The sequence below is a fragment of the Vicugna pacos genome, chromosome 17 (assembly GCF_048564905.1).
Source record: "Vicugna pacos chromosome 17, VicPac4, whole genome shotgun sequence".
NCBI classification, from domain to species: Eukaryota; Metazoa; Chordata; class Mammalia; order Artiodactyla; family Camelidae; genus Vicugna; species Vicugna pacos.
Genome location: NC_133003.1, coordinates 18,741,791 through 18,755,520, shown reverse-complemented (window position 1 = coordinate 18,755,520; position 13,730 = coordinate 18,741,791). Strand labels below are relative to the sequence as shown.

At 39.9% G+C, this 13,730-nt stretch overlaps 1 protein-coding gene across 2 annotated transcripts in view; it reads right to left on the bottom strand.

The window, feature by feature from the left end:
• The window catches only part of LARS2 (leucyl-tRNA synthetase 2, mitochondrial), a 131,342-nt gene that overhangs the window by 99,352 nt on the left and 18,260 nt on the right, over positions 1-13,730 (bottom strand). For both annotated transcript variants that reach the window (XM_006200711.4, XM_031686686.2), the window contains exons 4-5: positions 11,353-11,444; positions 8,748-8,808 (exon numbers count right to left, since the gene is read on the bottom strand). In XM_006200711.4, the coding sequence (XP_006200773.1) occupies positions 8,748-8,808; positions 11,353-11,444 (153 nt within the window). The remainder of the gene's footprint in view (positions 1-8,747; positions 8,809-11,352; positions 11,445-13,730) is intronic.

The window sequence follows — 13,730 nt, the reverse complement described above, 5'->3', positions numbered from 1 at the left end:
ATATTCGATAATAACATGGAATTACTGTTAATTAATTTTCTTAGTTGTCAAGTGATATGGTGGTTATGCAGGAGGACGTCTTTAGTCTTTAGACAGGAAAGCTGAAGTACTCAGGGCTGCAGGGCCACCATGTCTGCAAGTTATGAAGCAAATATGGCAAAATATGAAGTGTTGAATCTTGGTAGAAGGCAAATGAATGTCCATTGGGCTGTTTGTTCAGCTTTTCTGAATAATGGAAAATATTTTCTAATGAAACGTTGGAGAAAAAAATGTTAAGTTAAAGAAGCTAGTGACAAAAGGACACATACTATGTGCATCCATTTATGTAACCATGAAAAACATAGGTAGGAGGTAAAACTCAACTGAAAACAAGGCAGTGATGATCATAAATGTTAAACAGTGGTTCCCTAGCGTAGTGGTAGTAGGGAGAGACAAAGCTGTGATTAAGGGCTCATAACAACTACATATAAAATAGATAAAAACCAAATTTCTTCTATATAGCACAGGGAACTATATTCAATACCCTGTAGTAACCTACAATGACAAAGAATATGAAAACAAATACGTGTATATGTATGACTAGGACATCATGCTGTACACCCGAAATTGATACATTGTAACTGACTCTACTTCAGTTAAAAAACAAAAGAAGAAGAAGGGCTCACAGAGAGCTTTCTGGGTGCTGCAAAATTTTATTTCTTAACCGAGATGGTGGCTATACATCCCAACGTGTTAAGCTTTACATACATGTTTTATGTTCTAGTGTACACATGTGCAATATTTCACAATGAAAGAAGTTATAAACATAATCTTATATTTTTAGAAACATTGACCATTTTAAAAAAACTGTTTTTATTATTCATTTCTGCTCTACTTTATGTCAGAAACAATTGATGGTAGGCCTGCATTATGATTTCTACCTAATAAGATTTGGGAGCAAAATGATTCCTAAGATTCTTCTTCTCTGAACAGAAAAACAAAACCACTGCATCAGAAACCCTGGGGGTGAGGCCCAGAAATCTGTGCTTTAACAAGCCCTCTTGGTGATTCTGATGCTCGCCGATGTTTGAGAACCACTGGTATAAGCACAGACAAAAAATTATCCTTGTTATTTTCATGGAGTAACAACTTCACCTTCGAGACCTTTTGGATAATCCTTCCCAACACGCCTAGAGCACAATGTATCACACACCTACGTTCTGTCAGAGGCTGTACTGGCTACTGTGCAAAACTGACTTGGAGACCTGATTTAGCCTCAGGGAGAGAAGTTTTATACTCATATATTCTAAGGTATTTCAAGAGTAATCTGATCTCTTCAATAACCATAAGAAGCTGAGGCTCAGGGGGTAATAGATCATGCCCATCATGTGTGAATGGCAAGACCCATCACCAAAACCCAGGCCTCTGGGATAAGCGTCCAAGATCCCACCTTTTAGAAGCATTTAACAAGCTTTAAATTGAGAAATTCTATTCACATTAGCCAGAGGGTGCACCTTAGATGGGGCTCAAGACCACCAATGGGCACTGAGGATGAAACAAACTAATTTCTTGAACGGCCACGTTTTCTGAGCAGCTCCAGGAGATCTCCATTAGTTAGGGCTGAAAAGGCCAAGAATGCTATCCTGGCTGAGGATAAACAAAAAACTTAACCTCCATGTTTTAGGTTGGTAAGTGTGTGCTTGGTATTCTTGATGAGATGAGATGAGATGGTCCCAGCCTCGACATGACTACAGCCCTGAACAGTAACCCTTCTGCACCAGCACCAACCTTCCTTTAAATGAAAGCACTAAAGATAAGCTGCCAGTTCATTTCAGCTAAATCAAAAGCACTGCCTCTTCTCTCCCAATCAAAGGAAAAACCTTCAGAAAGGGGTTAATTTTATGATTCCTAGGGACAGCAAATAATCTAGAGCCAGAGATCTACCAGACAAACTGCTTTACCTCTGCAAGAACTTGAAAGAGGACTCGGAGAGTCAAACACTTCGAGGGCCTGTTACATGTTGTCAAGGCAACCACAGCTCTGAGCTCTCACAACGGGAATCTTCCCAACCATGTTTTCAATCATTCACTTGCCCCAAGTTCTTTTTGTTTTAAGCTATTCTTTACATTCCTTTAAAATGAAAAAAAAAAAGTTAAAAATACATCTTTCTATTATCCTGAGCCCTCATTATTTCTTGGAGTTTAATCCTTCCTATCCAATGGCTAGTCCTCTATGTGAATAAAATTCCAAAGTGGTAAGAGCCTTGAAGCAATAATAATTTTCCCTTTGTAATCAGACAAATCATGCTGTCTTTGAAAATAAACTCATGTAGGTATGATCCAAAGAGCTTGTGCGTTTCGGATGAAAAGAGAGTGTTAGTCCCAAACCAACTGGTACTAACCGACTTAATGACATGAGGGTGGGAAAGAAAAGGCTAAACAAAGACCAGCAGAATTGCAGGCAACTGACAAGACAACCAGAGAAATCTGCAAAATGACTGTAGTCCATGATTTTATGGTATGATTGTTAACTGTTTTAGGTGTGATAATGGAATTATGAAGAAGGAAGGAAGGAAGGAAGCAGGGAGAGGAAAGGTGAGCCTTCATCTTCTAGAGATATATACTGAACTCTTTATGGATGAAGTTATGCAATGTCTGGGGCTTGCCGCAAATAATCTGGAGTGGAGGGATAGAGATGAAATAAGATCAGTCACGTAATAGCAACTGTTGAAGCTGGGTGATGAATGTCTGGAGCTTCCCTATACTATTCTCACTTTTTTTAGTTTAGGTTGGAAAATTTTCCATAATAAAAAAATTTGTAAAAAAAAAAAGGCAAGAGAGAAAGAAGAAAGAAAGAGAGGAAAAGAAAGCAGGTGAGTCAAGGAAAATGGATGAGAGAGAAAAAGGGAGTGGAAAGAGGACAGTGAAAGGGAAGAAAGATGGAGAGAAAGGGAGAAACAGAAGCAAAGAGATATGTGCACATGGTGGAGATGCCACGGACGCCTCAGTGACCCCCATACTTTACACAGGCTGTGTGGCATTGATGGATAGAACTGGGAAAGGCTCAATGTCATAAATGCCTGTCCTGGTAAAATTCTGATAGAGCACAGTTCTGATATGCCTTTTCCACTGCTCTAAGATGGCTACACTCCACATCCCTCTTAGCCCACACAGCCTTCAGGGAATGTGGGGAGGAACACACATTTTGAGTTCGTTTCAATGGATGACTGTCTTGGGGGCAGTAATTCCTGTGTTTGTCTAGCCTCCAGGGGACTGATGGGCAAAGCCATCAGTCTTATTACTGGGCACCAATGTGTACAGAAGACAGAATGTAGAAACAGGAGAAAGAAATCAAACATGGGCATTTAAAATCCAATGAAAATGAGTGCAAATAAAAACTCTTAAGATCTCCACAATAAATAAACTCAGCAAAGGGTCAACTCTTGATTATTCCAGTAAAGAAGATAACAAAGGTTAATCCAAACATCATTCATGCCCAGCCCTGGAATATATTTCCATTTTCTTTTGTTTTGATTTTACTTTGGAGTACGAGTGTTTAGGGGTTGCTCAGCAAGCACCATAGACGACTAATAAAGCCTCGCTCTGGCAGATTCCATTACTTTGAATCCTATCTGGTTTGGGCTTTTATTTTTGCTTCATATACTTGTCTGGTTTTGAAGGGAACTTCTAGGGACTGCCCCCCAGACAATTATTCAGGCCCCAGAATCCATTCCAATCAAGATTCATCACCAACATCCGGTCAAGAACCAGCTCAGGCACCAGAGCACTGGTGAGAGGGCAGAGATCAGAGGCAGAGACACCCCTGCCTCAATGGGCCACACCACACAACTCAGAAGCTAACTGTCCCAAGAAACTTACAGGCCATCTCCTAGGACCAGTGCGTGATCACCAAGGCCATAACCTGAACCCACAAGAGTAGAATATGGGCCACACCCTCTCCGGAAAGGCTGCCAATAATTCCACAAAGTAAATGCTCCACAAAAAAACACATTATGTCTCTCTCATTGCACAGTTTGACGTTTCATTACTCTTCTTTTAGTAAGTATTCAGCTATTCAAATTCAGCTTTCAGTTTCTTACTTTCTGTCTCAAGATGATACAAGCTGTTTGGGGAATAATATCTGAAAAAATGAAGCACACAGTGTTGAGCTGAAAGATACCATTTGATTATAATTGTGGCTCAACAGAAATACATTAATTCCAGAAATGTATACTTTTTTTTTAATTCAGAGAATTAATCCTTTTATGGAAGAAAGATGAGAATGCATTTCCAGAGCTGGACCATTCCTACAAGGATTCCCATCCAGGCAAGGGAGGAAGAATGAGGCCATGACCCAGGTTTTCAAGTTAGCTTTCTCCATCTGGGGGAGGGAGATAACATTTCTGAGCCATCTTATTTTTTAAATAGTCTGTTAATTGTCAGCTAGCCATCTGCTTAATTATCCAGTTTTTATGAGACTTTAGGAATGTTACTTGCAGAGGGCACAGATTTGCCTTGTCAGTTAAATAAACGATTCCTCTACCACCTCGCTTTGCTGCTCTGTATGACCAAACAGATTGTAAAGGTTTCATCAAATAGCACTGGTGGATTTCTGGGCAAGAGGGCATCAAGAACGCATATATCTCAACTTGTCTCCATGACGCCCATTAAAATGGCCAGGAATATAAAGATGGGGGTTGAGGGGACTGCACCAATACTGGAAGCAACAGAGGTGCTGCTGCCATGCCAGAAATGTCAAGTAATTTTGAGACAGGACCAGATTGAAGAAAAATACTGTAAGCCAAATAGCATCTTCCCCTCTTAAGAACAGACTGGGTTCTTGAGAAGCAGGGCTCTGGCCCCCTTACTTGGAAGGGCAAGTGCAGAGGAGACAGTGGGCTATGGAGCAGATGGGAAGTCCTCAAACTGGACACCTCTGGCTGCGGTGGCTCAGCACCACAGAGCACTTCAAGTCAGGGGTACCTGTGATGCCATAACTCATGCCTGGGTAAAGATCAGACCAAAGGGAAAGATGCACCCAGAGCAGTGGATTCCCCAAAAGCAGACAGAAACAAATGAGGCAGAGACCATGCCAGAGTTTCCACTCTGCTCCCCTCAGGCTAATGGATCTCTAAACTGAAATACTAGTCCACCTCACCCAGGAAAACAGGAGACAAAATCCACAAGGTGTCTATGAAAATATTCTGAAACAAACAAGGAGTACACAGCATTCCAAATTATAAAAAGATTTATTACAAGAAGCAAACATAATTTTTCAAGAGCATCTCCTTGTATTCTCAAGAAAATTTCTGAACCTATATGGTCTATGAAATGAGATAAGATAGCAAAATAATAATAAGAAAAAAGCATCTGGTCAAGAGGCTTGAGAAAGAAACAGGAACTGAATGAGATGAGGAAAACTAAGAATACAGCTAAAAATACAATAGCAATTACTATCTGCATTAGAAACCCACAAACAGCCTTGATTCAAACTGAACCAGTGATGTGGAAGGCAAACATGAGAAGTCCTTCCACAAGGCAGAGAACAAAGGGACCAAAATCACGAGAGAGATGCTGAAAACAGTGGAGGACAGTGAACAGAGCACACACCGAGAATCAGCGTTCTTGAGAAAGAGAGACTAGAAAACTGCCACAAGGAAAGACCCACAACTGTGCATCAAAAGTGGTCACCAAGCCCCAGGCAAAACTAAGCAAAAGGAAGGACACTGATGAGAACTTAAAATGGCAAAGGCAGAAACAAGGAATCCAACAAGCATCAAAACGAGGGTAGGTAAAGCATGGGAAAAAGCAACACAAGGTATAAAGCAATTGTAATTAAATAGTTTAATAATGATATAGTAATAAACAGATCAAATGAAAAGAAAGAGAAATTAGTGTATGATAATAGTATAAAAGAACATGGTTGCAGTAAAGGTAGCCTTTTAAATCAGTGAGGAAAAGACTGTTAAAAAATAAAAAACAGCAACAATTGGTTGCTTAGAAAATGTAGGAATTCCTTATATACTAAAATAATCCCAGTTGCATTAAATGTAAATATTAAACAACAAAAGATCGAGAAGAAAATATAAAGAAAATATAAAATATAAAGAGCCCTTTCCAAGTACATATTTGCATGCTAACAATAATCCCACTACAAACAAAATGCAAGGTAAAGGATAAACTGAGAAAAATATTTGTAACAAAATGAAAATCATCAAGGACAAACACCTCCTACCTAGACAGGCCAAAGACATTGATTAGATCTTTCACACACACACCCCCCAAATTCAAATATTCATTAAGCACATGAAAAGAACTCCTTACCACTAATAATAAAAGAAATACAGATGAAAACAAACTGTATGACAACGTGGGAGTGAAAATCTGTATAACCTTTATGGAGAATAATCTGGCAATAGCAAAGTAAAAAAGCAAATTATACCTTTAAGTATCCTTTAAGTTCACGTACCATAAGCTCTACACTTCTTTATGGCTTCTTAAGAATTCAAATTAAGGAAATAAAACATGTACTAAAATTTGTGCTCTAAGTGTGGGGGATGAGCACCGCAGTCACAGACTGGCTGGTGGATGAGCCCAGCCCTGCCACATGGGTGACCAGCAATAAAATGATGTCAATTAAAGTACCCACGCTTTAGAGCTTTTTAGGGGTCTGAGGAGAGAATGAGTGCCTGACCCACGGGAACTGCTCAATAACTATTAGACAGAGCAGCAGTGGTGATACTTCTCTATGACTGTGCACTCACAGGTTCAAAGTCCCTTATCTAAAATGCTTGCAGTCAAATGTGCTTCAGAATTAAGACCTTTTTGGATATTAAAAGATAATAGTGTATTTACCCAACTAGGTCTAAGACAGTACCTGGTAATCAATTATCTTACTATTTCTAGAGTAAAATATATGAGTAGTCATCCTAAGTGAGACAAATATCAGTTCAGGTTAGGTTTTGCAGTCAAATGAGCTGTGAAAAAATTTTCCCTTTTTAGAGCTTTCTGGACTTCAGATTTTTAAAGGAAGGATTCTTTATAATAAAGAAGCATTAGACTCTAAATGTATGATAATAAGGGATAGGTTACATAAATTATGGTATATTCATAAGATGAAAAACAACAGCTATAAAAAAAAGTCACCTTTTCAGAATATTTAATGAAATGAGAAAATGTTCATGAGTAGCAGGTGAAAAAAAAAAGCAAGATAAAACATATGCATTATGAATTCAATTCTGCAAAAGTACATTACATAGATGTTTATAATTCCAGAATAAAAGACTACATGGAAACATGTCCGGACGTTAGATTAGCCATACTAACTTAACGTCCTTCTTTACACTTTTCTGTATTTTCTAATCTTCTATGACAATCAGAAAAATAATCTATTAATTTATGGTTGCTGTTCCCATGCTGGACGAGGGTGGTTCTCATCTTAGAGGGTGAATAAGTCCATCTCTGCCCTTAAGGAGTCTACAGTCCCATCTGTGGAGAGCTTGGGACATCATTCAAGTCTCTCCACATTAGGATGCATTTCATCCTCTATCAGTGATTCCCCACTGGCACCTCAGGACAACTTGATCTTGGCACCAGGGCTTCTTCACACCTCCAACAATGAAACCCTGGTGACCTTGCAAGTGCGTGGCAAAAATGGCATCAGTGCTGCAATAAGAACTTGATTCAGGAAACTATATTTGATATCTTGTAGTAACTTATGCTGAAAAAGAATATGAAAACAAATATGTGTATGTTCATCTATGACTGAGGCACTATGCTGTACACCAGAAATTGACACAGCATTGTAAGTTGACTATACTTCAATTAAAAAATTATATATACAAAAGAACTTGATTCAGTCATGAGCTTATCTAAAGAAGCTTAAAAAAAAAAGGAAAAAAGCGGGGACTGTTCAAATGCGTCTGACTTTCATTCTTTTTCACTGTACTCATCACATCTCAATCATTTAAGAAAATTGTAGGGGAGGAGGAAAAGATCTCATTAGAGTTTCTTCCAGGTGCTTCCTATGAGTAAAAGGATGTGAACTTGAACTTGACAGGCCCAGTAATGAGAAGCATTTTGTGGAGTAAACGGGACGCTAAGACGGATCATGACATTGGAAAGGCCTTTCGTGGAGAGGACAAGCAGCAGTTCATCTTACCTAACAGATCACTCATCAATGTCTAAGGAGTGGCCTTTGGCCAGAGATCTGAAGGGCTCAGCCGTATTTAGTGTCAAAGTTCCTAATACCCAGCTGGTCTTCCCTGAACTCCTCCCAGGTCTGGAATTCCCCAGTGGTTTAATACACAATTTGAAAGCATTTTATACCAAAAGGCTATTTGTTATGAGCCTCAATTCCAAACTTGGAACAAAAGATAGATAAATGATCCATCAACTTAATCCCTAATCACCTAATGGAATCACAAGGGTTGAAATTTAATCACTTTACATAGATTCAAGTAGTCATTTTGAACCAGTGCTGAGAACAGGAGAAATCTTTGTGCAAAGCTTTTACTGAACATAAATCAGAAATTCAATATGAAGTTAGCTCTCTGAGTTTAATCCTACAGAAAAATTTGTTTGCAGGCAAATTACCCACTGGGGATACCTTTTTATTTGTGGAATGCTAATCCTTTCCTCCTGCTTTCTGTCGCCCTCCTTTCCCTCCTTCCAACCCAAAGAGGAGGAATCTGGAGTAAACATGCACAGTCCCATGTGCAGTCGGGACCCTGGTGAAAACAGAGACCTTCCAGGAAAAAGGCAACTTACCCGATCCCAGCTGAAGCACAGGCCCAGTCGATCAAGCTGTTTCCTCATGTGTCTAATATTACTGTGAAACAAAGGAAAGAAAGTTTGGATTTTAGAAACAGGAAAAGCCATGAACAAACTACAATTTGAGAATGTGAAAGGGAAACTGGAAGAGTCTAGATTACTTCAAACGTCTTTAAGTGTTGTTGGCAAAAAAAAAATAATCACTAAGAATCAATGAAAATATCTGCATAGTAGAAGAGACCTACTCTTTGGACCCTGGTAGAATCCACTAGAGACCACAGTGGTCTTTGGCCCTGGGGACTGACCCTTCCCCTGGCCATTCAGGTAGGCAACTCCTTGGATTTGTGTCCATTTATAGGTTTGTATTCTGCACAAATTTAAGCCAAGTATTTACAAATTTAAAAGCAATTGAAACAGATAAATAACAAGTTTAGACTGTATAGCACAGGGAACTATATCCATACCTTGTAGTAATTTATGGTTAAAAAGAATATGAAAACGAATATATGTATGTTTCTTTATGATTAAAGTATTGTGCTGTACACCAGAAAATTGACACAGCATTGTAAACTGACTATACTTCAATAAAAATATTAAAAATAATAATAATAAAATAAAAGCAACTGAAAAGAAAAATCTTAACATACAAATTGAAGGAATTCAAAGGAAACCATACAGTGCTTGTCAGTCAAAAGCTAAAACCTACAACTCTCCAACAACTGGAAAAGAGAGACATGGATGAATCAACTTTAATATAATATGAAATAAGGAAATAAATTCTTTTTTCTTTTTAAAGAAAAAGGACTAATTCATTTCTACTGTGTCCTCCTTCAGTTCCAGCAAAATGAAAATATGAAAAATCATGAAGAAGTGGGTGGTCTCGGATGAGCTAGCTAACAATAGCTGATTTTAATTCCAGGCCTCATATTAAGCATTTTGCAGAAAAGTGCTTGCCTTAGACTGAATGTTTTGTGTCCTGCCCCCAAATTCATATATTAAAACCTAGTCTCCAAAGTGATGGTGATAGTATTTCAAGGTGGAGCCTTTGGGAGGTAATGGGATTAGTGCCTTTATAGAAGAGACCCCAGAAGGCAACCCTGCCCCTTCCACCATGCAAGACACTGAGGGGAGATGGCCCTCTGTGAACCAAGAAGTGGATCCTCACAAGACACCAAATCTGCGGGTGCTTTGACCTTGGACTTCCTGGCCTCCAGAAGTGTGAGAAATACGTTTCTGTTGTTTATAAGCCACCTAGACTATGCTATTTCTGTTATAGCAGCGGACTAAGACAGTGCTCAATCTTTATCCATTCATAAGAGGTAGGAACTATGAATGTCCCTCTTTTATAGATAAGTAAACTGAGGCACAGATAGCTTAAGTAATTTGCTCAAGGCAATTAGCTAGCAAGAAGGAAAGGCAGGAGTTGTACCTGCATGACCTGATTCAGGGGCCATCTTGTTTACTCCTACACTCTAGTAGGGAAGTTGGCAAACTTCTTTCGCAAAAGGCCAGATGGTAAATGTTTTCAGCTCTGTGGGCCATATGGTCTTTGTCACAACTACTCAATTCTGCCACTGTATCATGAAAGCAGCCATGGTCAATACATAAACAAATGGGTGTGGCTTGTGTTCCAATAAAACTTTATTTACAAAATCAGGCAGGGCGGAATTTGGCCCATGGAATTTGCCAATCCTTGTCCTAGCTTATATCAAATTTATGCCATATTTGACTCATTTTTGTGAATCACCATTTCTTCCTTTTTTCATCATTCCCATTAACTGAGAATTAACCATAACTGGAAAAGTGGAAACTAGGGTTAGAAAAAAAAAATAGAAATAGATGGTGCTGTATATATATATTACAACATAACCTTAGGCAAGATAAAGCAAAAGGAGGTGAAAGACAATGGGGAAGGACCTTGAACTGCCCTCTACACCTCTGAGAGGTGGGGTGAGGAAGGGCCCCAGATCTTTGTGAAAGGGGCTGGAGTGAACCCAGAATATTTGGCTGGATTCTGGCATGAGGCTCTCAAGGCTTTATCAGGAGGGAGAAGAATGGGCACTGCTGGCTCACAGGTATACGGAAGCCTGAGGCACAGGTGGGGTTGGGACTATGTCCCCCTTGGAGAAAAGCCACACTCAGAATAAAATGACCATATATTTCTTCACTTAATGTCTAAGTTCCTCTTGCTTCAGAATGTGAAGGCAAAAAAATTAACACAACTTACAGAGAAAACCATACTGCGGAACTTGGATAGAGCTCAAACTCTGGTCAAAAAGATGAGGCGCATTGTAGAAATTTAACAAATAAATGTCACCCTTTTCTCAACATTTTTCCTTCAAAATGCAAATACTCAAAAGGAAGGATAACTTTGTAAATAACAAAGCATCAAAATGAACACATGAATGACTATCCAAACCCTCTGTTACTTCTTAGACAAGAACACAGCACACTAAAAGGCAAACACCAATATAGACGATCTTGTTTATTGCCTGGCAGACTGTAATATTTTGTTTGCTTTGCTTTCTACTTCTCATGCACAGGTTAAAAAAATTTTAAGGGTTCTGTATACAAGTGTCTGAATATGCCTGCAAACACATACCTTTGTGTCCAACTTTCTGGATGTAGATTCCTCTCGATTGCAGCATTTTCAGCAGGCAACCCAAATGCATCCCATCCCATGGGATTGATGACCTGGCACCCAGAAAAGAGACATCAGCCACAGCAGATTGCTAAAGCCTTTATCAGTTTTCTCTTCTGGGCAATAAGCAGGCATTCTCTCCTTCTAACATGTCTTATCCCTTCCTGGAGGATTTCAAACTATGCTTTTCAAAGCCAGCTGGCTACCCAAGACATAAGCACAGAAGAGAATTTAGAAGGTTATACACCAAGGTGCCAAGAGCAGTTATCTCTGAGTAGGTGTTTTCGTGACTACTTTTTACTTTCTTGTCTGTATTGTCTAGAATGAAGCCAAACTGTTTTTCTGAAATTATAAAATGTTTCCTTCAATTTCAAAAAATAGTTATACATCAAAATGAATATAGGCATTCCAAATGCTCGCCTCATGTTAGTATTTTCCAATTAAGGTGCTGTGCTGTCCAATAGGGTAGCCACTAGCTACATGTGGTCAGATAAATTTAAACTTAAATTAATTAAAATTAAGTAAATTTAAAATTCAGTTCCTCAGTCACACTAGACACTTTTCAACTGTGCAACAGCCACTGTGAATCACTTCTGATGAGATATTTCCATTTTCTCAAGAACAAGGAATCCCAAGATCTTAGAGCTTTGAAGAAGCTTTTGAGATCTATCCTCTACCCCCACCCCCTTTATTTGACAAGTTGAAGCAACTGTGGCCCAGCAAGAGTAAGCAGCCTAGCTAGGTCACACCAGAAGCAATTACTTCAAGCCAGGACATGCCAGTAAAGCATTCATTCCTGCAAATGGACGACCAGTCACAGCTCAGCTGGCAGCTTCAACAGCAACTTCTCTCAACCTAACTTACACTTCGTGAATGGGAACAATGGCTTGAAACACATGCCGTGACATCCAGGGACAGCTTCAGGAGGCCAAGCTCTCTACCCACTGTCACGAAGGACACCTGCTCTGAAAACAGTCCCTTACCCTTCTCTGATGCTAATTTCAGCCACAAAGCCACAGACACAGCTTCTCTCCCAGCCAGATTTCTAAAGTTTGCCTGTAGGTGAGGATGGCCTAAGGGGGCTCCAATATTTCTGGGAAACAGCCCTTTCCAGCTGACCTTTTCACTTCCTATCAGGCTCCTAGTCTGTCAACTGCCAAGAGCTGGGTTTGTTTGTTTGTTTGTTTGTCTGTCTGTCATCACGCAGAGAACCTGAGCTTCTGTTCCCACACGTCTCTTTAGACGGCAATGAATACTCAGATGCACCTGCTGGCACCACCTCATCACCTGCGCATGTCACGATGGGACATTTTCCACTAAAGAAACAGGTCTTGTTTTCTTTTATAAATAACTTTCCCCTTGATTATCGAAGTAATCCATATTCATTATAAATAACTTGGGACATGGAGAAAAATATTCAGAAGAAAATAAAACACCCATAATTCTACCACATAGACATCCATAACTTCAATTTGGTAACATCCAATTTTTAAAAATTGGGTCATAATACTTCTATGTGTGTTTTTTATCCCCTTTTTTTCCCCCACTGTGCACTTAAGAATTTTTTTCCATCTTTCTGTCTTGTTCAAGGACTCTTTGAGGTGCAAATGATGATCACTCAAGGCCATCTCTGCCTCAGGTCCATAAGCACCTACAATTCAAAGTGTCCCCAACTGGACTCATGCTCCCTCCCCAGCCCCCAGCCCCATCCTCTACAGAGGTCCTCTTAGGAGGTCACAGCAAGAGAACAGGAACGGTCTTCCCAGTAGTAGGGCCTTAAAGTCATGCTTCCATTCTGCACGCTATTCTTTTTTAATTAGGTTTTAGTTCTGATGGAAGAATTCCATCTCAAGAAGACTATGCATCTAAAATCAGTCGTCCTAACACCTTTGGCTGGTAAGTGGGAAATAACAAAAAAGGCTCACTCTTCGGAGGCTGTCTAGTCTGAGGGGAAAGATCCTAAACCCAGAACTGCATTTACCAGCAGTGGGACCTGAGGCACATCACTTATCCACCGTGACTGAAAACAGCCATGTGAACCGTGGAAAGTTACTCGCCACGATGCGTCCAGCACAGCACAGGCACCCAGTAAATGGCAGGGCTGGCTGCGGTGGCAACGCTGTCATCTGCTTGATTTTCAGCGCCTCACAGCGTCTCACACCACCGGTTCCCTTGTCAGGATCTCAGCCCGTCTCTCGGGCAACAGGCAGGAAGACACCTTGACCTCACACACATCCTCATCCAAGTACCTTCCTAATGGTGGGCTACTTATGACAAGTCTCCATAGCAGGTTGGTGCCAGGAACTGGAAGTTCTTAACCAAACTGGACAGACCATGAG